Raw genomic sequence first — 24312 nt, 5'->3', positions numbered from 1 at the left:
CTTGACTCCACTTTTCGCCCAATGCTGCCACCACTGTTCAACGTTCTTAATCATAACTCGCTTCTGATTGTACAACGTACATGTATGGCGGTGTGGTACGAAAATGTAATAAAAAAAAATTAACAAACAATTTGTTACTTTTGTTCGCTGTTCTTTTCAATTTTTTCTTAACGGATTTAAGTAGTTCCCATTTTTCCTCGTGTCATGAGTGTCTCGTGCAGTTCGACTTAAACTAAATAATAGTTAAAACCGAACGTTTTATGGCAATCCTATTGCCATCTGTTGTACTACCCAACCCGATTTGCCTTAATCAACATTGGTTTTTATTTATGGGGCAAAGATTAATACTTCTTCCATATTCGTCTTTACCAAAATCGGCTCTATTAGCGATTCGTAGATTTAACCTTTATTTCCATTTGCTACTAGTTGTGTGATTTTTTTAAAGATTTACTATTTAGGTTGTGCTCCTAAGCGTGTGTGTGTGTGCGTGTGTGTGTGTTGTGTGATGTGTGTATGTATGAGTAGGTGTGTTTGTGTGTAAGTAGGGACTTTTTCATATTAGCGTGTACATTCCTTTTTTTGTTGTTGTTTGCGATTTAAATAGTTATGTAAAAAATGTTCATCTTCACCCGGCAACCGGGGGGATTTTCCCGGTGACTATACCCTCACGCGTTGACTACCGCGCCCTAACTCCTTCCGCTTCGAACTTGGATTGCTTTTGCTCCGCTTGCACACTGTGGGTCTCTGCTACACTTTTAATGTATAAATTTTCTTATTTCGATAACTAGATGAAAAAAAAACGCTCGTGCGTACGGTGATGCTGCTCGCGAGCGATGACGCTGGTGATGATGGTGATGGTGATGATGCTTGTTGTGCGGAGGCATTAGAGAAACAAATCCGCTCACGAGGAAAGGTGAAAAGGAAAAATCAAAATCATTTCGGTAACCTAAGCTTAGCTAACGATTCCACCGCTACAAGTAGATGATCCCCTTCGTCAAAGGGCATTCGCAAACGACGCCTACTGCCATTGAATGGTTGCAGTTTTGTTTTATGATTGCAGCTTCCGGCATGGCATGCTGTGAAGCCCCCGTAAGAACGTAAACCAAATGGAAACACGGAAGGTGGCTCTAATTGCTGGGACTTTCCGCCGTCGAGCCGGACGCCGATACGCCCTCTGGAATTTGTGCCAGTGTTTTAAACTGTGGAGAATTTATAAATCTGCCGGAAGAAAAAAAAACATGGAAGAATGGTGGTTAGTTGGAGCACGCAGTTTTCGGGCGAAACCGGCTTGTCGGAAAACAATTTCCGTTCATTTCCATCCTTACCTCGGGTACGAATCTCTATGCATAAGTGTATAAATTTGTAGTTGAGCTTCGTCGAAAGTGTGCGGAGTGGGTTCCACCATATTCCTATTCACTATCTCCCTTACACGCGAATCTAACGATACCTGTTAAATTACAAGGTTGGATAAAAGGTGTTTAAAATCCAGCTCCAAGGGAATCAACAGCCTAACAGCCCGAAAGCCTAACGTCGTACCTCTTTCGGCGATAAAATTGAGATATAGTCTTCGTAAATAAATCTAGCCTTCTCCTCTATCGCTTCCGGGTTCGTCTCCTTTTTCAGCTCTTCGCAGGCCAGCCAGAAGAGTATGTTCTCCTCGCTGTACTCGCAGCGCAGGAACTCCCGAAACGCCTTCCGCCCGCTGGGGCTGCGCATTAGCTTGTCGAAGCTTTTGCCCCAGCTTCGTATCTCCTCTAGCGTTGGCCTGGTGAATGGCAAAAAAAAGAAGAACGTTTGAAAACATACCACGAAACCAACGGATTTTTATTTAAAAAAATACTGGTTTGATCGAGGTCAACCAAATTATTTTCAAATCATTTCATACGGCGACAGATAGTCTACTCACTGTTCACCATCGAATAGCGTATCGGAACTAGCTTGGTCTTTTTTCGTAGGCCCATTGTCTTCTGCATTTTTTATAGCCAAACTGGAAGCGGTAAAAAAGAGATCATGAAATAGATTAATTAGATGCAATAATAAATTTTAGGAGAAAAAAACATGAGACTTTGCCACAGTCGGTCAAGAAATGTCCTACGACAAGCGATCTAGTTTTTTGTTGTCTCTGCCTAAGGATCGTTTATGATTAGAGAAAGGAAACATTTTTCTTTCCGGGAAAGCCTAGAACGGATATTTCATTGTGTGATTTACATAATCGTGCTCTGTTTTAAAGTATCTTTTTTGGAAGGCGGACAGTCTGTTTGGCGAGAAGTACCAAAGGAAACCCGGTCACCTTCCAGCCAATCAATTATGAATGGAGACGAAATGCCATCCTTCCAGATGCCGGGTGACGGAACATTTGCTGGGAAAACCAGGACCAGGGCTGCTTAAGTGGCACGCATAGGAATGTCTTCCCGTGATAGCGATGCTTACGGAATATAAAATTTATGAAGAACGGCATTCCCGTGGTGGTTTTTTTTATCTCTTTCTTGCTACGAGAATTAAAGAAAATGTATCTTCTTGGTTGCGAAAAGAAAACGTAAAAATTTTGGGAAACAAATCTTCCCCCGGAACACACGCGTCGAGAGCGAGCGGAGATAAAGAGAGAGAGAGAGAGAGAGAGTGAACCAAAAATCGTCCCTTTTCTGGATGCAGACGGGGGGGAAATACACCATCCGTCCGGGCTGTCCTCGAATATTTATCAATGAGCATCCCTTTCCTATGACCAACGCGGCACGGAATCACCAAACGGATGAATGAAGTCGTGTGCTTGTGCTTGTTTGGTGACACCTCCGGGGTCGGTGTGGCCGCGTGTAATCTTTTACCAGCCATTTTTTATTCAGCAGCCCCGGGAATGTGGGATTTGTCACGTAGGGTTATTATTGAATTTATGCCACCACACTTGTGGTAAATTCGTACCGTAGTTCCCTGCGTCCACGACAGAGTTTTTCCTTTTCCGTTACTTGCTCCACATGTTCTCCAGGTTTTTTTTATGTTACATACCGGAAATGGGTTAAATATATCGGGGTGAATTATGTTAAGATGCGTTTCAAAAAGGGCTGTGGATTAAAGCTGTCGACTGGAGCAGATACTATGAGATGGTTTTATGTTGATACTGTAAATGGTTGGAAGAAAAATCCCTCGCTATCATTTGTTGAAATTAACGAAGCTAAGTTAATAATATTTAAATTTGGTTGCAGCATCATTTCCTATATTTATTTCACATCGGTAATAAATCTTCTTCTTGCGAAAAGATGGCGTCGACAGCAAACGTTAAACGATGAAATTATTTAATGGCATTTAATTTAATGCCGAGCTGGTCTCCCTCGTGCTTACCCCTTTCGTATCTTTCCAATCGCTTGGCGCCATTTTTCGGCCATACCGGAAACTGTCTGCCGTTCCACGGCGTTCCCGGTTTCGATAGAAGCGCCGCGGTTAAACGTTTTTCGGCGTTGTGTTTGTTGTTGGTGGTGGTACTGCTGTTGCTGCTGCTGCCTATTTCTTCACACAAGTCACAAGTCTTTACAGCGAAAGCACTCGAGAGCGAGACACTTCGCGATCGTTTTCACCGTCGTCAAAATGCCGGTTGTTTGTCAGTCGTCGAGTCGAGTGCGGAGGGTGGTACGCAACGGAAGTGGAATCAGGGCGGGGGGGTGGCTAATAGGTCGCGAGACGGGGTAGCCAGAGAGAAGGAGAGCAAGAGTGCCAACACGGACACCCTCGTATCCCGATGACAACTTGGCCCGATAGCCAGACCACGCTATTGTTTCGGCATGTTGTTTACGCAGCACTTAAGGATTTTGTCTCGCTACACGGAAACACTTTTGATATCCGACACACGCACAGGTCACACAGGTAAGGACCGCAGATGTGTGGGTGACACACACACACACACACACACACACCACACACGACACCCGCACACACTGCAAACACTTCCGATCTACCTCTGCTCCATTGCCATCGTCAGCTCGCTTCTAAGTGTGCATATTCGGAGTAGTAATCTTTTGTGGGAGAAGAAAGGAAAATGTACAACCTTTGACAAAAGTGCGACAGGACAACACCGAGTGGCTTGCGTTCCCGCCACTTTGAAGTGCTTTAACAGATGTATTTTACTTGTTTGTTTGTTTGTTTTTTTACGTCTACTTGCCGCTTTTAACTCACTCTCCGGTTCTCTAAACGTGGTCTTGTGGAAATATTTACTTTGCTGTCCTCATTACGTCCCTTCGCAAGTGCACAATCGTGCCGCTTTTTGTTTATTTGCATATGTTTTTAACACATTTGTAATCGGGTTGATGCACTTCACTGCACTTTTTAAAATTTACTTTAGATTTGAATAATGGATTTATCTTGAACAATTTTCTTTTTCGAACGGGCTGATAAAAACATTTTAGGGTGGAACACTTTTAGTCAGTCACTCGCCAAACTCCCAATGCCACCATAATAACCTTCTCATAACCAATCCGCAAAAACCTATTTATTACCGATGCAACAAACTAAATGCTGAAGGATTAAATATGGCCTTATTGAGAGCCAAGGCACCAACGCGGCTTGACACTCAAGGCGCCGCTTTTTCCAAGCAAAGGTCAGATGTTAATGAGATTATTACTGAAAACTCAAGCTAGGCCTTCACCATCCGTAGAACATACTGGTGCAACCCACAATATGATTAACATTTCGCAAATGGCAGCATGTTGCAAATCGAATGTTGTTCGCCAGCAGAGAAATACACCAGAACGTACATTGACATTTGTAACCATAAAAAGTACGCCCGTGCTACCATTAAACTAGAGCTCTCTTTTCCGCCTTTTCCTGCGTCAACCCCTTTCACAAGCCATAGGATAGAAAGGACGTTGACGTAGCATAAGGGTGATTCGATCGAACGTGAGGACATCGATGATGGTGGCCCGATGCTCACCATAATTATACACTCTTAAGCATGAATGAAATTAGCTAAAGTGAGTGTTCCTGCCTAATCAGCAGTAACCTATGCCCCCGTTTGGAGCCTCCACCGTGGGTGGTAGGGGTGGTGGTGGTGGTGGTGTGGGAAACGATGTCGATGGCAATTTAATGAATTGTCTTCGCCTAACTTCGCACCGCATGAAGGATGAAAGCGCTGCTAAACCATTCACATCGTCATCATCATATCACCCCCGATGGATGGGTGGGTCTACTTCCGGTTGGGGGACGGATCCTTTGACGTGGTTCGCTGGTTGGTTTACCGAGGGTGGCCGGTAGCCTTGATGGGTTATAATCGTTTTCGGGGTAGGAAACGCGTGACATCGGTGTTGCAATATGTGGCCACGGTGGGCCACCGCTGGGTGTATAGAATTTCGCAGCGATATTCCAATCAATGGAAGAGAAGGAGAGAGAGGTAGAGATAGAGAAAGAAAAAGCTTTGCGATGCTCATGAGATCATTTAGGAAGGTAGTTTTTATGAAACATTTCTGAGCTTACATAAATAAAGCAAAAAGAAGAACAAAATGGAGAAGTAAAGCAAAATGTAGAGTGACGTAAATGTTATTCTAGAGACACATTTTCCTCAAAAATTGGTAAAAAATTGCGGTTTAACCATTTAAAGTTCTTTTGCTTATGCGACCTAGATCTAAATATGCTTTTCTGTGCCATCTTATACAATATTTACTCATTTAAAACGTTTGTTTGCATTTAAAACATTACACTATTGTAACAAAAAACAAACATGTAAAGAGAGTAAGCAGAAATAATAATAACTTTAGTAATTATTATTTGACAAACCATTTAATCATTTTAAATGTTTTTATTGTACATGGAACACAAGAATAAATTGTTCACTAAACAACGGTTCGTTTTTGAAGATTTAGAATATTGAGTAAAACAAGATAATACAAAATCTGCAACCCCACAGGAACATCCTTTCCACATGTTGTCAAGTGTCCTCAGAAACTACCGCATTTTGCCCAAGAGAATAAAAAGTTGAGGACCGTTGGCGTCCTTCCCCTTTACGTTCTTCCTCCCTTTCTCCCTCTCTCTCTCTCACTGGTTTATTCTATAGCACCGGAAATCTCCAATATACCGACACTACACACGAGACCGGACGAGTATTGAACCGTCCTTTCCTCGATCATTTTTCCCATCAGTTCCCTTCCCCTCCCTAAAAGGGACACTTTTCCCGTCCGGAAACGTGGATCACGCTCGCCCATCATATTTGGGGTTAATTACTTTGATGACCGGTTTTCCCGGATGGCATCGTGGATGATGTCAGTTTGCCACCATGTCGCTTTCTCTCTCTCTCTCTCTGGCGTTATGCTCTGGCTCGCTGGCGGATGTAGCTGAAAAAGCAGCGCTCACAAGGCCTGAACCGGCCGGGGGCAGCAGCGATTATTAGTAGTTGGCGTAATTTCGGACGCGCCCCGGGCGGGGGGAGGAGGAGGGATGGGGCTTATTGGCGCGGACCGTTGGGGGCCACATGGTTTGCCCATGTTCATCCAACCGCGGGCCCATCCATTTCCCTCCCCATCCCACCGCAAACGTGTTGCTGATAATAAAGTTTTAATGGGTTTGTTTTGATGGAAGTGCCAAGCGACTGCCGTTCGAACGGTGCATTCTGGCCAACAGGGAAGTCAAGGGTCCGGCCAGGAAGTGGCGTCTCATCCGTATCGTCGTAAAGCTGGCGGTGGGCGTGAACAGCTCGGCCGGGTGCTAGATGGGTTCATCGGTTCGGAGCGCGTAGACGTCGTATACCGTCGGTTTGTTGGGTGACCGATTTTTTCCGGGGTTTTTTTTTCTCGCTAAACTCCCGCTTAGTTCGCGGTCGATTTCTGCGTGGAGCAAAACATCCTCAGAAAACGTAGGTAATACATTCTATCAATGAAACCCATCAAATATGGGTCAATTAATTTCATTCAACCGTTTATTAATTTATTTTATAGATGCGAAACACAAACATTAGGTCGGTCGAACCGGACAGATCCTAACAGCTTGTTTATATGCCATGTCTCAAAACACTTTTCTGTCCGCTTTGGGCGAAAAATCGGGCTGAATTTTAGAAACAGGTTTAAAGTAATGAAATAGAAATTAAATTAACGGAACCATAACAATCGATACACCCTAAAGGTTTAAAATATTGGAAACATGCTGTTGATAAAATGCGTTTGAAAGAGTTTGTTTGTTCTTCCTTCACTTGAAATTGTTTAATAAAAGTCTGTAATAAATTACATAAAATAGAGATCAGAAAAATAGAATAAAACTATGAATATACACATCATCTCTTCAGGTCATCTAGGTGTTGAATGAGTAATTCATTTCCATTTGAAGAAAATATGTCTGGATTTAATCGCTAGAACATGATTAAAGACACCTCATTTGCCAAAGTAAGCCATAAACATGTCCTTCACTTGCGAGCAGATTATAAATAAGGGTTTGAGATTAAAAGGGCCCTGTTTGAAATCTTTCAAAGTTAAGCAAGTAACATTTTAATCCAGTCCGTGTAATTTTGCACGAAAAAAGGTATTAATAAAAGTAAGTACACGAAACTCGAAGGAACTGGACGAAAAAGGGTACGCGGGCTCATACTGTATGCAAAACCAACTAACTTCAATCCCTTTCGCAAACCGGCGAACAAACAGAAACAATCCGATCGGGGACAGGGACATACCTTTTCCGGAAGGAAAAAAAGGGTACTTTTCTCTCGTCAGCGTTTCATTCAATTTATATCAATTTTCGTAAAATACAGCACTCCTCACAACGTTGACAGTGCAGTAAAATGGCGCTTCGTCCGGAAAGAGCTTAAGACCCGGGGGTTGGCAGGGTTGAATCTACCGACCAGCTGATGGCTGCATTACGTTTACTGCAAAACCCGGACATCCTTACACACGTTCGGGCAAACACATCTTGGCAGCGGAATCGGTATCCGATTGGATTGGATTGGAATTGGACAACCTGATCGCCATGTTGAGGAGTCCATTTTCTTCCGATTTCACTTCAATCCCGGTGTAAGCGCACTGAAGGCTCCAAGGAACAAACCGGTCACGTTCGGTCGCTCACAAATGGAATCCGCTTGCTTGGCGACATCCACCGGGCCAGGCAGATCACGGTGGTTGATCCCTCTGGCGAGGTAGTCTTGGGAGTCCGCGCCGGATGGAAACTGTTGTCTGAATTTTTCATGAACGAAAAATTCGATGGAAAAACTCCAACTGCAGAGTTTTGCCTCGGAATGCGAAAACCCTCCCTCGGGCAGGGGGGGGCAAGGACAAATGTTAATTTGTTAGCCTGCCGTTGCGAAAGCGACCACTCCGGTTTTTCCACTTGGTTATTGTTTGGTTTGGTTCGGTTTCGGTGGAAAAGCTGGTTTTATGTTTTCCGGCCCTCAATTATTACCGTCCCGTTAGGAACACATCGGCGGTACGTTGACTATTTTCATTGAAACTGTCGTTCTGGGTTTGGTGGAAAAACAAAAAACATACACACAGACACACACACCTAGAGCATGATGTGTCCAGAAGTCGTCTAATCGACGCCAGCCAAAACGCTCCCAAGCGCCGTAAGGGAAGATGGTTGCTTTCTGCCCTCTTCACGTGGGCGGGGGTTTTCCCGTCGCCGGAAGGCACAGCCAACGTGAGGGTCCTGGCACGTTGCGCCGGCGAAAATTCAAAACCAACAACGCAACGGAGCGCAAGTGCTCCGGGGGCGCTTTTCCTTCGGACGCCGAAAAGGGAAAAGGGCTACCGTAACACCATCTCCCGAAACCCAGTTTTCCCTTTTCCTTTGTTGTTTTGTCTTTCACTCTCCCTTTTTCGCTTTCCACTCTTGTGCCGGGGGGTGTGTTATTGTTTCCCGCCCGGGATCCTTTTGCCTCCTCCCCCCCCAGTTTCCATTGTTTCCGTTTGACGCTGCTTGACCTAAGCCAGCGCGGCCTTAAAACCCACAGAGTGGCACTTTCCTGCAAACATACGATGTTCAGCATGGGGCGGTTAACCTAGAACCTACACACGTTCGCTGAGGGGCGCGAGGGAGTGGGAGATGGAGGGGCTGACGCTGTTTGCGCTAGGTTAGTCTTTATTTAGCTGGATAAACAATTGTCCTTCGGGCAGAAAGAGTGCACTGAAGCATGCCAGCCAATTCGAATCGCTAATGTCCTTCTCACCCACCTTTCTCTATGGCCGTGCGGATGTTTTCACGTGTGTGTGGTAAAGCTGTTGAATTAACGTTCTTTTTTTCTTCTCTTCACTCTGTTGACTTTTTTCCACGTTATTGTTCGCAGGCGAAAACAAAAGATGCAAGCTGTTCAGGTGAACACGGTACGGGCCATATATACAATGTATGAGTGATGTCCTTGCTGATTGATTTCTGCAGGGGCGAAGGGTTGGAACGGTAGGGTGGAGGGGGCGCAGAGAGCGGGGACACTGTTGGCTTAAAACGTTGACCATACAATGGAACTTTCCGGATTGATCTTTGGCCCTTTGCGGTTCTTGTGGGCAAGCTGTTAAGATTTAGCAAGAACAGTATCGTAACCTTACCACAAATCCTTTGATTTGTCAGGAAGACATATAGTTGTTTAAATTGTCTGAGCTTTAGTTTGGTCAACTAAGGCATATTTTTACTAATCGGAAAACACCGACCGTATTTCCCCATTTATACCGTATTTTTGCGGCAATAACATCATCTTTGCCATCGACGAGTATTTCATCACAAGGAGTGCTGTTATACACAAAAAATTGTTTTACTGCTACTGAGCCCAAATCTGAATTCCTTCTAGTTGAAATTATGATCACAAAAAAATAGATTAAAGACTCTATGAAGCTGTAAGTTTGTATATGCAAAATAAACTTTATAAGATTATTATCACATTACGATGAAAGTTGCGGCGAGGATAATAGCTTGCAATCAAAGTGAAAAGAGCAAAGGTGATATCTAACAATTTCTTTTTAAGCAAAATAATTTAGTAAATTAATAAAGAATCAATAAGTTCTTCGAAAAGAAGAATTGTAGCAAAGCACCTGAGTAAGGTAATGTCGGCTGAAATTACAGGGGCGGTCAGAGGCGGATCTACCTATGAGCGGACTGAGCGGCCGCGGGGGGCCCCGAGCTTAAGGGGGCCCCGTGATGAAAACCCCAGATCGCAAAAAAAACTACCGATTTTATTTATTCTCGCAGTGGTATACATATTTGATCAAAGTTATTACAGATGTACTTTGATATTGCTTAACCGTTGTTAATTTTCACCTAAAACCTTGCAAGAATATGTTTTCATGAATCTTTTTTCTAATCTAATAATGTCCGTTTGACTTAAAATGCTCTCAATTTACGGTCTACTAATAAAAGTCTGCATTGCTACCCTTTTAAATTGTTTTCGTCATCGCTGTTAAAATTGATAAAACGATTTGATAATTTGAGAGCGATTTAAAAAAACCCTATTGCTATTTAGCACACATAAAAAACATCTGTGAAAAGCGATCTACATTTGCATTTACTTAAAAAAAAGAAAAACATGACATTTACAGCAGAAAAATATTAAAATTAATAATTTTCAATAGGTCGGTTTGGTTTAGGATGTTAGGATGTGGACTTATTTTAGATTCTTTGAATTCATATTTACTATAAGATATGTGACGCAGTTATGGATAATAACGAAAAGATGTATAGAATTTATATCTATAAAAATTCACAGAGACTATATGCTGAAAATATGTATAAAGGATTGCAAGCTGTTGTAAAAAATGAGTCCAATTTTGGCCATAGGTATAGACACATTTAGAGCAATCGAAATGTATGGAGGGCCCCGTTTATCCAACCGCTTGGGGCCCCCGAACGGATTGATCCGCTTCTGGGGGCGGTTCTATATAAACGCAACGATGGCACTCAAAAAAACAGTCAATTGGTCACTTCTATAAGATGCTCCTTGTGTAGTCCATCTGTGTTTTTGTAAGCACTAAGAATCACTTTTAGATTGCCAATTAACTCACTCTTTAACATAATAAAAAAGGAAAAGAGAATAAAATATCTCTAATACTAGCATAAAATGATATGAATGTGAACAATTTGAATGCTTTATGAAAGCTTTCCAATTAGATCAATGCAAATTTTCCTTACAATAGAGACAAAAATGTACTAAATGAATTTGATAAAAACAGCGACCACTTTCGATGAGGCTAAAATTAAACAAGCTATAACGACGTCTCAAAATATACTTTAACTTTGAACCTTCCATTTCTTTGATGTATGAACATATACATTAATGTATACCTTGGTGAGCGATTTTAGATTTCGGAACGATAGTTCAATAACATACGACCATGCGGAACCTTTCCTTCCGCCGGCAGCAAAGTGCTAAAGTGCTAGGCAACAGGTTTTTTTGAAACGGAGGAAACATTTCGGTTTCTTCTTCTACAACCGTAGCACTAATAGGGTCCATCTAACGGCTAGATGGAGGGTTCTCCATCAAGCATCCACCTGTTCGCCTCTGCCACGCGGGAGCCCTTAAAAGCGAAACAGGCAAGGCAATTTCAGACACCCACCCGTCAATTATTTAAAGCGCTTTTCAATCCAACCATCCGTGGCATACGGCGAACGTAAACCGGGTCGGTGGATCAAAATAGCACCATTTGGCCACGGCACCCCGGAGTTCCCTGGCCGTCCATAAGGATATGGCAGCGATGCGTCACCCGATTCCGAGAGTGTTGCCTAACGACAGTTTGCTATAATTACCTACGCTAATTTTTGGCAACAATTTATGGCGGGGCACGATCGGAATAGATTCCAAACAAACACATTTTGGGGCCACAAAAAAGGCTATAAAAATATTGTTTGTGTTCGTAGCATCGTAGGTATTCAAGGGGATTTATGATTTAAAAAAAACATCAAATCATTTCAACATTTGGTCTACAATTAAAGTAAGATTCAATAAACAGAGCCCTTTTGCAAGGAGCTTGCATATGAAATGTTTGTTCGTTCCTTCCAAAATAGACACGGTTCACGGAATCGAAACCTTCACCATCGCGCACCCATTTGCCATCGTAAGCAGCTTTCGTCCATCAAACGCAAGCCGATCGGCTTCGACAACCTGATGAGCGTTCACGCTTCCGTGGCACCGTGTTCTACCTGTGGAATCATCGCTAGGAAAGCAGGCTGAACGAGTTATCAGACTCAAACCACCGTTCGTCGATGTTGTTCGCCACTTTTTGGTCGAGTTTGAAGACAATGTTCTCCCTCGTTTTGGGGAAGTGGTGATGATCCGCGGATCGACGGTTCTTCGCGAAGTAGATTGAAGTAATTTTTTATATACTTCCTTCTCGCGTCTTATTATCCCTAGGCCAAAACCGAGAGGATTAGCTGAAGCCAAGCCAGATTCAACCGGGCCGCGGATATTCATAGGCGCAACATAGTTCAGTTGCACGGAAGAATGACAATTTCCCTCGTCACGGCTCCGTTCCGTCCGCAATACCCTTTCCAATAGGTTCGTGTGCGAAGTGAAGCAAGGCTAAAGGATAACCATTCCCGAAACCGTCGAATCGATCGACGTCGGTCGGGTGGGGGCGATTTTTTGAAATGGGTTCAATGGGAAAATGGCCCAACCGATGGGCAGCTGCCCGAACGGATTGATCCCTTTCGTGCGCCGTAAGGCTTCCATTTCCTCTTTTCCTGCCACAAAGGTCATCCTTCGTTGCGTTTGCGAATGAACATGGTTGGGTCGGCAAACAATGCGAGTGCTTTTCTTTTCTACACCCCGTGAGTGGGCTGAATTAAGCTGAAGCCAAGCAGGGAAGGACCAGAGGCAGATTGATTTAGACACGCGTGAGTGCGCCTACTCCACAAAACGTTGGATGCTTTTCCAATGCAGAACAGGCAAAGAGTCGCTATCAAACGCAGCCCACACACCGGGTTCGAGTTCCAAACCCTGAAACGGAGCTTACCTTCGAGGTACGTCCTTCCTGCTGCCGCACGCGAATGAACGCTGTTCGTTCTGTCCCGCAGGTCGGAGAAAATAGAGACCCGTTTCCTTCCCGAAGGGTGGAATGAAAAACCGGGAAACCGAACGTGACGATGGGATTTAAAATTAATTTTTAATTGAATTACATTTCCCAACCACTGGCAGGCGGCGCACGAGTGTCACTTTCCGGAGAATGCAACCGAGTGCAACAGTTGATAAAATGGCCACATCACCCCAAACCCGTTGGGGTACGAGGGGTCGGGAAAAAGGTTGCGCCCCGGGGGTGAAGCGAAAACACGGCCCTCGCTGGCAGGTGCTACGAATCGTCTACCAATCAGGCCACTCTACCACGATGGCGAGGGCCAACTTCTGGTGCAATGTGCAGCTGCATTCACCAAAAGTGGGTCATTTATTAACACCTTAAAGCCGCTGGCCCTTTTTGCCACTTTGCGGTAGGCAGGGCAACCTTGCAACGAATGGGCGGTAAGTGATAAAAATTAATCAATTTAATTTTATTCATTGTCGAGACTGGAATGGAGCCCTAGCACCAGGCTTCCGGCCATTTGGTGGTGTCACACTTGAACATTTCATGACAGATTTTGGAATGATATTTTCAATTTACAGAGAAATGTAATTAAAAGCATTCCCTCTTTACATCCAAAGACACGAACGCTGGCAGAGTTGGATCCCTTCAAAACAGCGGACGAACGATATGTTTTCTAATTCCCTCATTCCCGATTCACACACTTAATCCCAACATGAAAGCATAAATGCGCATTGTTTAACACTTGCCGGGAACACATGAAAAGGATGTGCGTTCGAGGAGCGATGAGTCTTAACACTCAACTCTTTACACAAACACCCTTTGGGACTGTATTTCGTCAGTCGTTGCCGTGCTCTTTCTTCGAACTGGCATAAGGGGGTTTCTGGGGTTAGGCGCCCCCGGCAAAGCATTCGATGGTACGGGTGTTGTGTCAAAACTTCAAGCTCATTACACTTTCATTTGGAGTGAATTTGTTGAACAAAACACCCTTCTGAGCCTTGTTTAATCGTCGTCGTTCGAAGCGCACCATCTAGGAGCATCATCAATCATACCGTTAATTACAATTCTTTGGGCCACCATCCTTACAAGAAGGAAGTCTTTTTTTCTCATCCATAAGGAAAGTTCTCTACATAATACGACAAAAAAAAACGTAAAGTAAAGAAAATGACACATCGTATAGGATGAGCGATGGGTTTGTCTATAACCCAAGAGTAACTACCAACGAACACTCCCACTAGATAAACGGTGGGAAGTATTTCATGTATTGTATGATGGTTTTATTTCACTTTGTTTTTGGCATTCCAAGCTGGAAAAATCAGAGTTTGAGAAAAAAATTCAACCAACAATTTGATCAAGTGCATTTCTGCATTTCTGCATTTCTATTTTCAAGTGAAAATCAAGCATTTTCTTTAAAATTTGACCTGAACTCTGTTGTAATTTACTAGAGGTCATAAAAATGAATAAAATTGTGTCAATAAAGTTCACCAAATACCAAATAGGGTGATTGAGAAAGAGGCACTCGAAAATAAACCGTTCAGTAACATGGTTTAAAATATTCTAAAGTTAATTAAATTAATAAAGTTAAGAGATTCATGAAGCTTTTAATGAAAGATTCATGAATTCCAAAGATTTAACAAGTGGTGAAAAGTAATGAGTAAAAAACGGGTAGAGGGTCCCCCCTTTTGTTTTTTTCGTTTTGGTCGTATGATTCACGCCATTGAAAGAGTCAAGGAGATACTCCATGTTTCGTGAAAACTCCATGAAAGGTTCATGAAGATTCATTAAGGTTTCGAAAGATTCATGAAGATTCATGAGGGTTTTGAAAGATTCATAAACGTTTGAAGATTCGAATCCCAAAGAATAATGAATCCTACTGAATTAATCCTTAAGAATGAATCTCGCCAAAAGAATTATAAAGTACAACACTAGTATCGAATATAATTTGTAAGAACTTTTTTTATGGTCACTTTAAATAAAAATAGTTGGAACTGCATGTGGGATTAAAGGACGCTCTTTACTTGGGATCTGCATGATCAGCGAGACAAAAAACAGTGCGATTGGACATTATTATAATTGATGGGAGCGTTCGGACATCAGAAAGCACCATTTCATGGGTGGCTTATACTTTGCGGAGCACCGTAAATACATTCCCGTGCGTATAAAACACCCACCGCCGAAACGTCTAGACCCGTAGACGGTAATGACAAGTGTTACGCCAACGATAATAACCACCCATTTCTCATGCAGATTCCACGACACTCGCCGGCACTACACCGGCGAAGCCAGTACCGCAGTGAAAAAGTGAAATTACCATAACGCTAGGGAGCAGCAAAATAACAAAAAACAACCCATCCTGACCACCGAAGAACCCCACACACACAGGCAACCCACTCGGGCCACTTTTTGTGCACGCTCGAAGCAACGGGCACACGCAATAACTGGCGGATGATAAATGAACAACATAATTGCAACTCCAGCGATAACCATCAACATCAAAAACCGACTCTTCGCGAGGGCTAAAAGACAACCAGCCAGCTTATGGTTTCGTTATGGGCGTCAACGGGGACAAGGGAAGCAAAATGGTAATGGAAATGCGAATGCGTCGCGCGAAATGCAGTACGACTGGATGCAACGTTGATCTATCGTTAGATTATACTATGATTTTTTCCCTATGTTTTTATCCTTCAAAGGAAAGCCATTTTAACATTTCTGTAAGAAAGTGCCATTGAGACATTTGTGCAATCTCGTGTCGCTTGCAATAACCAGTTATTCATTCTTATCGCCATTGTTCACTTGTTCAGAACATTTCTTATCATGTCCTTTCAATTATGCTCAACATTCAACATATTTGCTTTGCAAGAACTTTTATTTTCGCTTCTTTTCAAGCAGAGAATCTAATTATTATCCCTTTTTCTCACAAAAAATCGCACACTGCAGCGTTTGCTGACAATCCGGATTAATTTACGGGAAGATTAATGCACCGGGTGGCCAACCTTGACCGTATGCTTTTGAGCACTGTTACGAACCAACGACTGATGTCACTTTCTGGAAGATCTTGACCTTTAGCAAACCGTACCCGGCCACGTGCCTGAAGGCCATTTTAGTGTAGAAGGATTTTTGGCAACTTGCTTTTATCTCCGAGCTTGTGTTTGCAGTGTCCGTTAGATAGGAAAATGGAAAGAAATCTCGTTGGATAAATGTAGTTTTCCATTTCAGTTTACTTAGTTTGTTTGTGTGAGTTTTTTTGTTTCTCCACCACCATCGTTCCCACTTCGCCCTATCCCTTGTTGGGGTTTTTTTTTCGTTTCACCCCATTATTTCTCAAGACACCGATGACGCAAACGACTCTCCGAAGGCTCACCGTTGGCTGGCGTTACAAAACCATTAGTGCGCCGTCGATTTGCCGAACAAAAGCCACTAACCATTAAACCTATAAAAACGTACTTCTTTTGCAGACCGTGGGTCCGTAGGTCCCGGGTGTTTGAGTGTACCGTAAGGGCGAGTAGTAAAGCGGGCTAAGACAAGGAAAAAAAAACAAGCCACAACTCAACAACAATCTTACAAGCTTACTTCATCCTTTTTACACCACGTTACGTTACGAAAAGTCGTCATCATCGTTAGCGTCACCCGCGTGGCGCCTCCATTGTGATCATGCAATGGGGCTAATTTTTTTGTCCTGTGTTCGTACTAGTATGCTTTTGTGTTTTTGTGTTAGTATGCTCCTCCACCACATCTCTTACCGCCGGCCCTCGCTGTGTGCAATTGGAATCCCATACGAAGGTAAAACCGATGGAGATGGATATCGGTTGCGTCGGGTGTTTCAACATTAATATCAGCCCCTGACCGCGAAAGCAGACGAAGGTAGGGGGGTGGGTGGTTTAGGCGCATCGCGATAGTGAGACAGCAACCGAGCTGCCAGAAGCAGTGACTCAAAATAATAATAATAATAATAATAATAATAAAACCCATCACAACGCGGAATGAAACTGAAAGAAAAAGCGGGAAATAAAACCGGAAGCACAATCGCAACCGTCGCTACACAATCGATAAAATATCGTTATGAACAGCCGATTTGCTGCCGAAAAGCTGTCACCATCACGGGATTTATGGCAGATGTTTTGGGGTTCCCTCTCGGTGAGACAAGATGCCGTGCGAAGACCGAGCAGCTGCCTGCTGGGCGGCGTACTAAGTCTATGGCCGGGGGAACACAATAGCTGTTTTTCCTGCAGTCTGTGGAGTTTAGAATTAATGAATTTGACACACTTTTTTTTCCCAAAGAGTGGCTATTTAAGCGAGAGCTTTTCGTCACTTCTCTGAAAACTAAATCCCAAGAAGTGAAGTGGAACATTTTCGCGATGACTTTGAAAATGAAACTCAAACGGTGGATCAGGCGTTACATGAAATCTAAATCAAAAACATTTTTTTTTCACTTTACAGATGTTTTTTTCAAAACCATCTAATAAGACATATTTTAACGAATGTTTTAGAAATTGTAGTACAATATCCATATTTTGAATTAGATTAGTTCCCAACTAAGTGCGAAATAGTAAATGAAAAGATAAATAAAGCCTTCAAGCTTTTTTAAATAGGATTGGTCCACAAACAACCGAAAAAACCCATTATATTACCCATTATATTATTAGTCTTTTGCCTGAAATTTTTTAAATAAAACATCTAAATTGTATTTCTAATACATATTCTTTATCTTTTAAGTGGACATTTTTCAACCCGTTCTACAAAGAATTTTCAATTGCAATAAAATTACAATTATTTTAGCAATCTTTAAAACTATCTTCCTCGTGCTAAGAATTGTTCTAGTTGAAAATGCTATAAATGTGTTTAAAACCTTTTCAAATAGCCTTCAGTCGCACTGAGTTGCTCTTTGTTTCTTTTCCAACAGCAGTCGAAACTGGTAGCGCACTTCAAACTGCACAGGAGGGATTAATATTGCTTTGAACATTCCACCCACAGTGGGGTGCATTTAAAAAGACCTCGAAAACTATATATATTTTTCGTATGAAAGAGCGCCGTCTACGTTTCACGCGCGCAGGGACTCCGCGTTAGAAATGCATGTGCAGCTTGCCGTGATCGGGTGTGTCTGATTGCAACTCCCTGGGCGTGTGGCCTGTTGCAAACAAATCCTCCCCCCGATCCGCCCGCCGCCCCCAGGCATCGCAAAAGAAGGAGCATGGTACGGGCCTCATCGCACATGATAAAATTAGATGCGAATAGGAACGGTCCGACATTGGACTGGCTTCTGCTTCCGGCTGATTGACGATCTGGTTCCACAAGTCGGGCGAGTAAACAGTGACCGGTGCAAGGTTGCTGCTGCTCACTACCACTGGATGCACTACTTGTTGATTGGTTGCATGTGTACGGCCCATTCTCTTACTCGGTACTTGAGCGGTAGATGCCGTACTCCCTCTGGCCGTGTGTCGCACGACGCGTGGTACAATCGATTATGTCACCCCCGTCCGGGACGCATTTGATAAATTAAACACGCTAACCAGCATACGGGGACACGGGACGCCGGAAGAGGGCGGACGGCGCTGTGCGATAGGGCGACCGTGCGATACCATAGTAAAACGTGCAAAACTTGCGCTCAATCACGGTGATTGATTTGAGCAAACGAAACGGATTGAAAGTGTGCCGATGGCAGGCTCCCGGATTGGTTTTCATTGCGCCCCGTGAAAGCAGAACAGTGGATGTCAAAAAGTGTACGGTCATAAAATTGAAACATTATTAATGGCTTTTTACGATCGTGTCTTGCGAAGGCGGAAACGGATCTGTAACCGGTCCTCCTTGCATTTGAAGGAGGAGGAAGCGTTGCAGGACACCAACCATAAAACAGTGAAACGGCAACTATCCGTCCTTTTAATGGTGCAGTGCACGCGTTGACCTTCCGTACAGATGGTTTTTAAACGGTATGAGGTGCGAATGGAAATGTTTAACAAGAGTTTAGAAATGCTTTTTTTTGTGCAATAAGAAGCTTTTTCGATTAGAAAGAAAAACTTTCCACAAGATGCGCGAAAGGCATGAGGAAAAATCATGTATCTATTTAAAATATTTTTGTTGCACTTTTGCTATCTCAGTTTAGCTACGTAAATCCTATTTCATATTACATTATTTGCCTTTTTGTGCCCATTCATTTAAAATCTTTTATTGTAATTTTATAACGTAAAAAAAGGAGAAACTGAATTTTGTTTTGGTTTATTCTGGATGTTGATTTTCTGACCTAAAATTGAAATGAAAAACTCGTTTGTTGATGAATTTATGCCGTCAACCACCAGGCGCCTCCATCGGAGCTGATGAATTTACAATTCATTCGGCTCATTTCGCGCGCCGGTCAATATTTGTAGGCAAACAATATCATTCCATTTATTCCCACCGTATGTTTGAGGTGGATCAATATCCAATTTCCGGACTTAACGGAATGATGCTCGTGCAACTCTAATCAAACACCAGGCGCCTCCATTAGTTATCCCCCAAACCAAAATCGTTCCCGTTTTTCATAATTAGGACTCCCAGCCGATAATTGGAAATAAAATATTTAAGAAGCAAATAAATCCCACCCGTCTCGATAGTGTGGAGACGCGCTTGCGGCGAATCGGAATTCCTCGAGGCCGTTCCACATTTTTGTCGCCCACCAGGCGCCTCCATCACGTACCGCGCGTCTCGAGGCGGGGTCGGGGCAAGCGTTTTAGCAAATGTTATAAATTAAAATCACGCCTCAGCTTCCCGTTCGGCACTCTTAGATTCGGTGCATGTACATCTATCAAGCACACGCACACGCAGAACGGATTTTGCAGCTACGTTCCCCATCGAATCCAGCGCTGTTGACGAATAAATATTGAAATGATTCACAATCTTCACGAACCCAAGAGGCACTTCATCTTCATCAAATCGCGATCGTGCGAGCAAGCGCTCGGAAAACGGGGTCGATGTTTGTTAACACACTCACACACATATACACACGTTATTTCGCAAAAGAAACTACAGACCACCGATATCAAAATAGAAAAAGAATAGCAAGAAACATTTTCCTAACTCAATTGATCTTTTCGTCGATCGCGCCTCGGTGTTCGGCACCGATCCGCTTCGAAAAACCCCCAGTGCCAGTTGGTAATAAACATTATCACGATCAATCTCTCCAAACCCCGTGGCCTGCTCCTCTTTCTCCTGCTCCTCGCCGGTGGTGTAATGTTGTCCCCTACTCCTCCGTCCTCCCTGCCGCTAGTATTTGTAGCTTTTTGGCCGTTTTCCACACACTTCAACCGGTTGTTTGCGGGGATGTTGTAGCCCCAGGAGAGGGGATCGAGTGGCACAGCGAAGCGGCTCGTTGCGGAGTATTCTTCAGTGGCGAATGTTTTCCAACCCCGGTCCAATACCACGCGGCGTTACGTCGTAGTATCACCGCTTTGATTTGCTTTTCCATGCTTCCTGTGAATACTTCACTGAAGATCATAACGATCGGTTTGCACTTGCTTCACCACGTAGCGAGCTCATGGACTACTGGGCGTCGCTTGAGTTAAGGAATTTATTTTCCTTTGTACCACTGTTTGAAAGCCACACACATGCATTATGAAAATAAATATATATGTTTCTCAAAACGGTCGGTATTGGGTAGAAGGGAAGGAATGGAGGAAAAAACCACGGAACTCTCTGTGCCCGATTTTGGAGCTCGTAATTTACGACTGTATCACGATCGCGGGCATACATTTTTGATTACTCTTTGCACCTTTTTACGGAAACTCTTCAACCACTTTGCACTTTGGAAGTGCTTTTCCGCGAACGATCACTTTAAATCACTGCCTCGATTACATTTCCAACGCGGCACTGTTCACACATTCGGAATGTAAAACACAAACTTTAAGCTGCGTGGCATGGCCGGATAGATTCACACACGGGCTAGGAATTAATCCAGCGATCACCAAGACGTACGCAGCCCGGTTCGCGTGGCGCGTACCCGAAAGACTCCGGCACCGGGGAAAACACCGAGAACTGCACGCCTAGAACGGTGACCAGCGAATGACTTCGGCGACTGGCAGGCGTGCAAAGCAGACCCGACCACCCGAGCTCCCGCCCGTTCCAGCTGCATCCCCGGCCTCCCCGCCGTCCCGGTCTAGCCAGGCCGCTGGTCCGGTCCTGTGGGTTTCGTTCGGTTCGCACTCGCCGCGCTGCCGTCGGACGGGGTTGATAGATTTTTGTTTACATTTTTGCATCGCGCCAGCGAAGGTGGAGGTGATGGCTGCACGGGTGCGGGGTTCAAAACGCGCCATCCATAGCATACACGATGTCGGTGGTACGCGCTGCGGAGAGCGTGCAGGTTTCAGGCGGGAGGAAAAACCCGAACGTGCCAGAGCAGTACCAAGGAGCTTGGTAGCGATAGAGCCAGCCAAAAGGGGGACAACAGGGACAGCACGAGCTTCAACCGTGGTTGAAATCAGAAAACTCATGTGGGAACCCCTCACCTCCCTCTCTCTCCCTCTCGTTTATCTCCCTACTCACCCACCTTCGCCGGGAAACCCGGGAAGAGTGAAAGTTTCGTTCAGTTTCGTTCAGCACAACAGTACCAAAACCAACTGAACGAAAGTCCCCAGTACGCAGGAACGAGTGGGTGCCGTGAGTGCCCGGTAAGCATGTCGGGGCGCAGGACCAACACAACCAATGGAGAAGGGGGGAAAACCCCGCGTGTGTGCGGTGGCTTATTTTGATGCTGGGAGATAACGGAAAACCCCCTATTCACTTGGGAAAGAGCGCGAAAACCTGTGTACCCATGAAAACCCCATGACAGCTCGCCATCGCCATGGTGGGTTTGATAGAATAGGGTGACGTGGGGGGGGGGGGGGGGGGGGGGGGAATGCTTTATTGCTCTCCTCGAGGTCACTCATACAGGTGTGACATTGATTCGGAAAACGCGAAGAGAGCGATGAGAAACGAACGTGCTATACGGCTTTGCAATCGAGCAATGAAGAGCCTCGTGGAGAGGAGCTCAAAGAGAGGGAAAATAGAAAGAGACAGACAGAAAGCGAGAGAGATCAAGAGTGTTATAAGAAGGGGTGTGTTGAGATGATGTTCTCTGTATACCATCTTTCTCAGCTTAAAGTTTGAGTTTCTTTTATCGAGTCGCAATCAAAATAATTTTGATCATAATAAAATTAGATAAAGGAAAAACTACTCAAAGTAAAAATAAAAAGATGCGTGTCAGCATACAGTCGTTTTTTGTGAAGATACTATCAAATACTAACGCATACAACTGCAGAAAGTGCTAATACCTGACGAATGTGTAAGATACTCGCAGTAACTTCCCAGATTTCACGAGAATAGAAGAGATTTGAAAAGGAAAAGCGAGAGAGCGAGAGAGCAGAAGAGCCTAGGAGAATGGATGTGGTAAAAGTCGAGAGCAAGCGTGTGATTGTCTCTTGCCAGGAGGGAACCGCCACCGATCGAACGGACGGAAGAAGATCGCTAAGAAACCGTCCATTCATTCATTCATAGAATAACATACCACGGCGTACGCACCATCACTCCCCACCAACTCCCCACCCCGTTGTCTCTTGTACCCCCGTGGATCCTGGATTTGCGACCCCCACACCCCAACCGATCCGCTTCCCAAAAAAAAAATCAAACCCCAAACCCGAACCGAACGGACCGAAACTTCTCCCGGAATAGATGCTGATACTGATGCGCTTGTCCACGCCTACCCCAAAACCGAGGGTAAAATCACCAGGCACCAGGACCACAGGATCCCGTGTGCCTGGGAATGTATTTGGTTTGAGGCGCGTTGCTATTTTTCCTCCCAAACTCCAACGAAACCGAGGAGGAAAGGAAAGGCGGGAATGCTCTGTGCTGTAATTTTCTTTAATTCCTGGTGTCGGATGTAGGCATTTTTTTGTTGCCTTGTTTTCCTTTGACCCTCTCGTTGGTTGATGTGAGCGCACACACACCCACAAACACGTGCACACCCTGTTGCAGGTATGTGCAGCATCACATTCATTTTCTGCATTGATTATATAGACGGGTCGGGCTTGTTGTGGATTTATTTTCATCTGATTGCAGCTCACCGCAACGGACGTCGTTTGAAGCTTCCGGTGTAGATTGTTGGTTCCAGTTTGCCATTTGCAAAACCCGGAAACCGAAAATCGGGTTTCTAAAAATAGCAGAACAAAAACCGGAACCTCCCTGGTAACCATCAGCAGTCAGCCTTAATGTATGGTCGAACGATTCAAAACGAGGATATTCGCACAGTTTTCCCCATTCATTGCATATGTTGCAGACTTTCAGTTCCAGCAGCAACCGAAACGGTATAAAAAAAAGCTCCAAGAAGGCACGCTGTTTGTGTTTTACTTTTCTCTTTTTATGTTCCCTCATAATAAAGTCCCCCTCCATCCACAAGTCACAACAGAAGACCTCCGAGAAGACCGAAATAGATTGATCGTACCCGGTTTTCCATTTGGGTCCACCCTTTGGAGCCTTCGACAGCGATCGATCCAGCGGTGGTTCCGAAAGCCGTTTGGTTGTTTATTTTTTATGACCGTTTCCTCGCCCCCCGCCAAAGAGGGCGACCTTCACCACGGGGGTGGGAGTATTTATGGTTGTTCTTTTGTATTTATAATACATTTATTTCGACTCTCCGGCGGCTTATTACCCCCTGTGTAAATCAATGAATTATTTAACCCTAGTGTATGGCGGGCTCCGTGGACCGGGCATAATTCCATCCTTACCGGTTCGTCCGGATCTTTCGCTCTTTGTCGGGCGCGGACACTTTCCCTTGACCGACCGTGTACGTAGGGAGGAGGGACATTTAGTTCAATAACCACTTACCACTTAGCCCTGCAGTGTAGTGAGACGGTGCAGTGTTTTTCGCAGCGTTCCCAGCACGGTTCGATTCGATCGATTCCGTCCAATCCGTCCAAAAGGCCGATGGGACGCACGGGTGAAATGAAACGACAGGGAAAAAAGGAAGAAGTGTTAAGGAGCGGGAAGTAGGCTTGCCAGCGCCCGGTCCTACCATGAACATGAACAGCAGCAGCACCAGCAGAAACAGCACGGTTTCTGCGAGGGCGCTCGCTGTAGCGGCACGACATTGTTGCTTGATTCCTGCGCTCCACTCAAAGACGAATTAAGTGGACCACTCTGAACGGTTGAGCCCATGCCCCGGAGTCTACACCCCGCCGGCAGTCCGTCTACGCTGCAGGACATTCTGTGGCCAGTCGTGATGAGCCGGGAAGAAAAAAAAAGGTAGGAAAAGAAAGTAGTAGATTAAACGAAAGGAAGTGCTGCTTCGCACTTTGGATTTGTTGTTTTATATTTTCTTTTAGCTTTTTCACTCACCCAATCTTGAAGAAGCGTTGGAAGTTGTTTT

The 24312-nt window shown here is 44.3% G+C and overlaps 1 protein-coding gene across 1 annotated transcript; it reads right to left on the bottom strand.

Moving 5' to 3' along the window:
• Nucleotides 1–1127: 1127 nt before the first annotated feature.
• On the bottom strand, nt 1128–24149 carry LOC131288990 (regulator of G-protein signaling 17). Its single transcript, XM_058318181.1, has 6 exons — nt 23959–24149; nt 23772–23780; nt 1907–1987; nt 1537–1765; nt 1326–1447; nt 1128–1218 (listed from the first exon to the last, which is right to left on the bottom strand). Exons 1-6 carry the CDS (start codon nt 24147–24149, stop codon nt 1128–1130), a joined length of 723 nt encoding a protein of 240 aa, XP_058174164.1.
• Between the last annotated feature and the right edge of the window lie 163 nt (nt 24150–24312).

Source organism: Anopheles ziemanni, chromosome 2 (assembly GCF_943734765.1).
Source record: "Anopheles ziemanni chromosome 2, idAnoZiCoDA_A2_x.2, whole genome shotgun sequence".
Taxonomy (NCBI): Eukaryota; Metazoa; Arthropoda; class Insecta; order Diptera; family Culicidae; genus Anopheles; species Anopheles ziemanni.
This window is presented reverse-complemented; position numbering and strand designations above follow the sequence as displayed.

Coding starts and splice junctions, on each gene's coding strand:
- LOC131288990 (XM_058318181.1), bottom strand. CDS start 24,149: ATGTCCTGCAGCGTAGACGGACTGCCGGCGGGGTGTAGACTCCGGGGC. Junction 1,766..1,906: donor ACGCTATTCGATGGTGAACA/GTGAGTAGACTA, acceptor GCCATTCACCAG/GCCAACGCTAGAGGAGATAC. Junction 1,219..1,325: donor CATAGAGATTCGTACCCGAG/GTAAGGATGGAA, acceptor TTCTTCCGGCAG/ATTTATAAATTCTCCACAGT.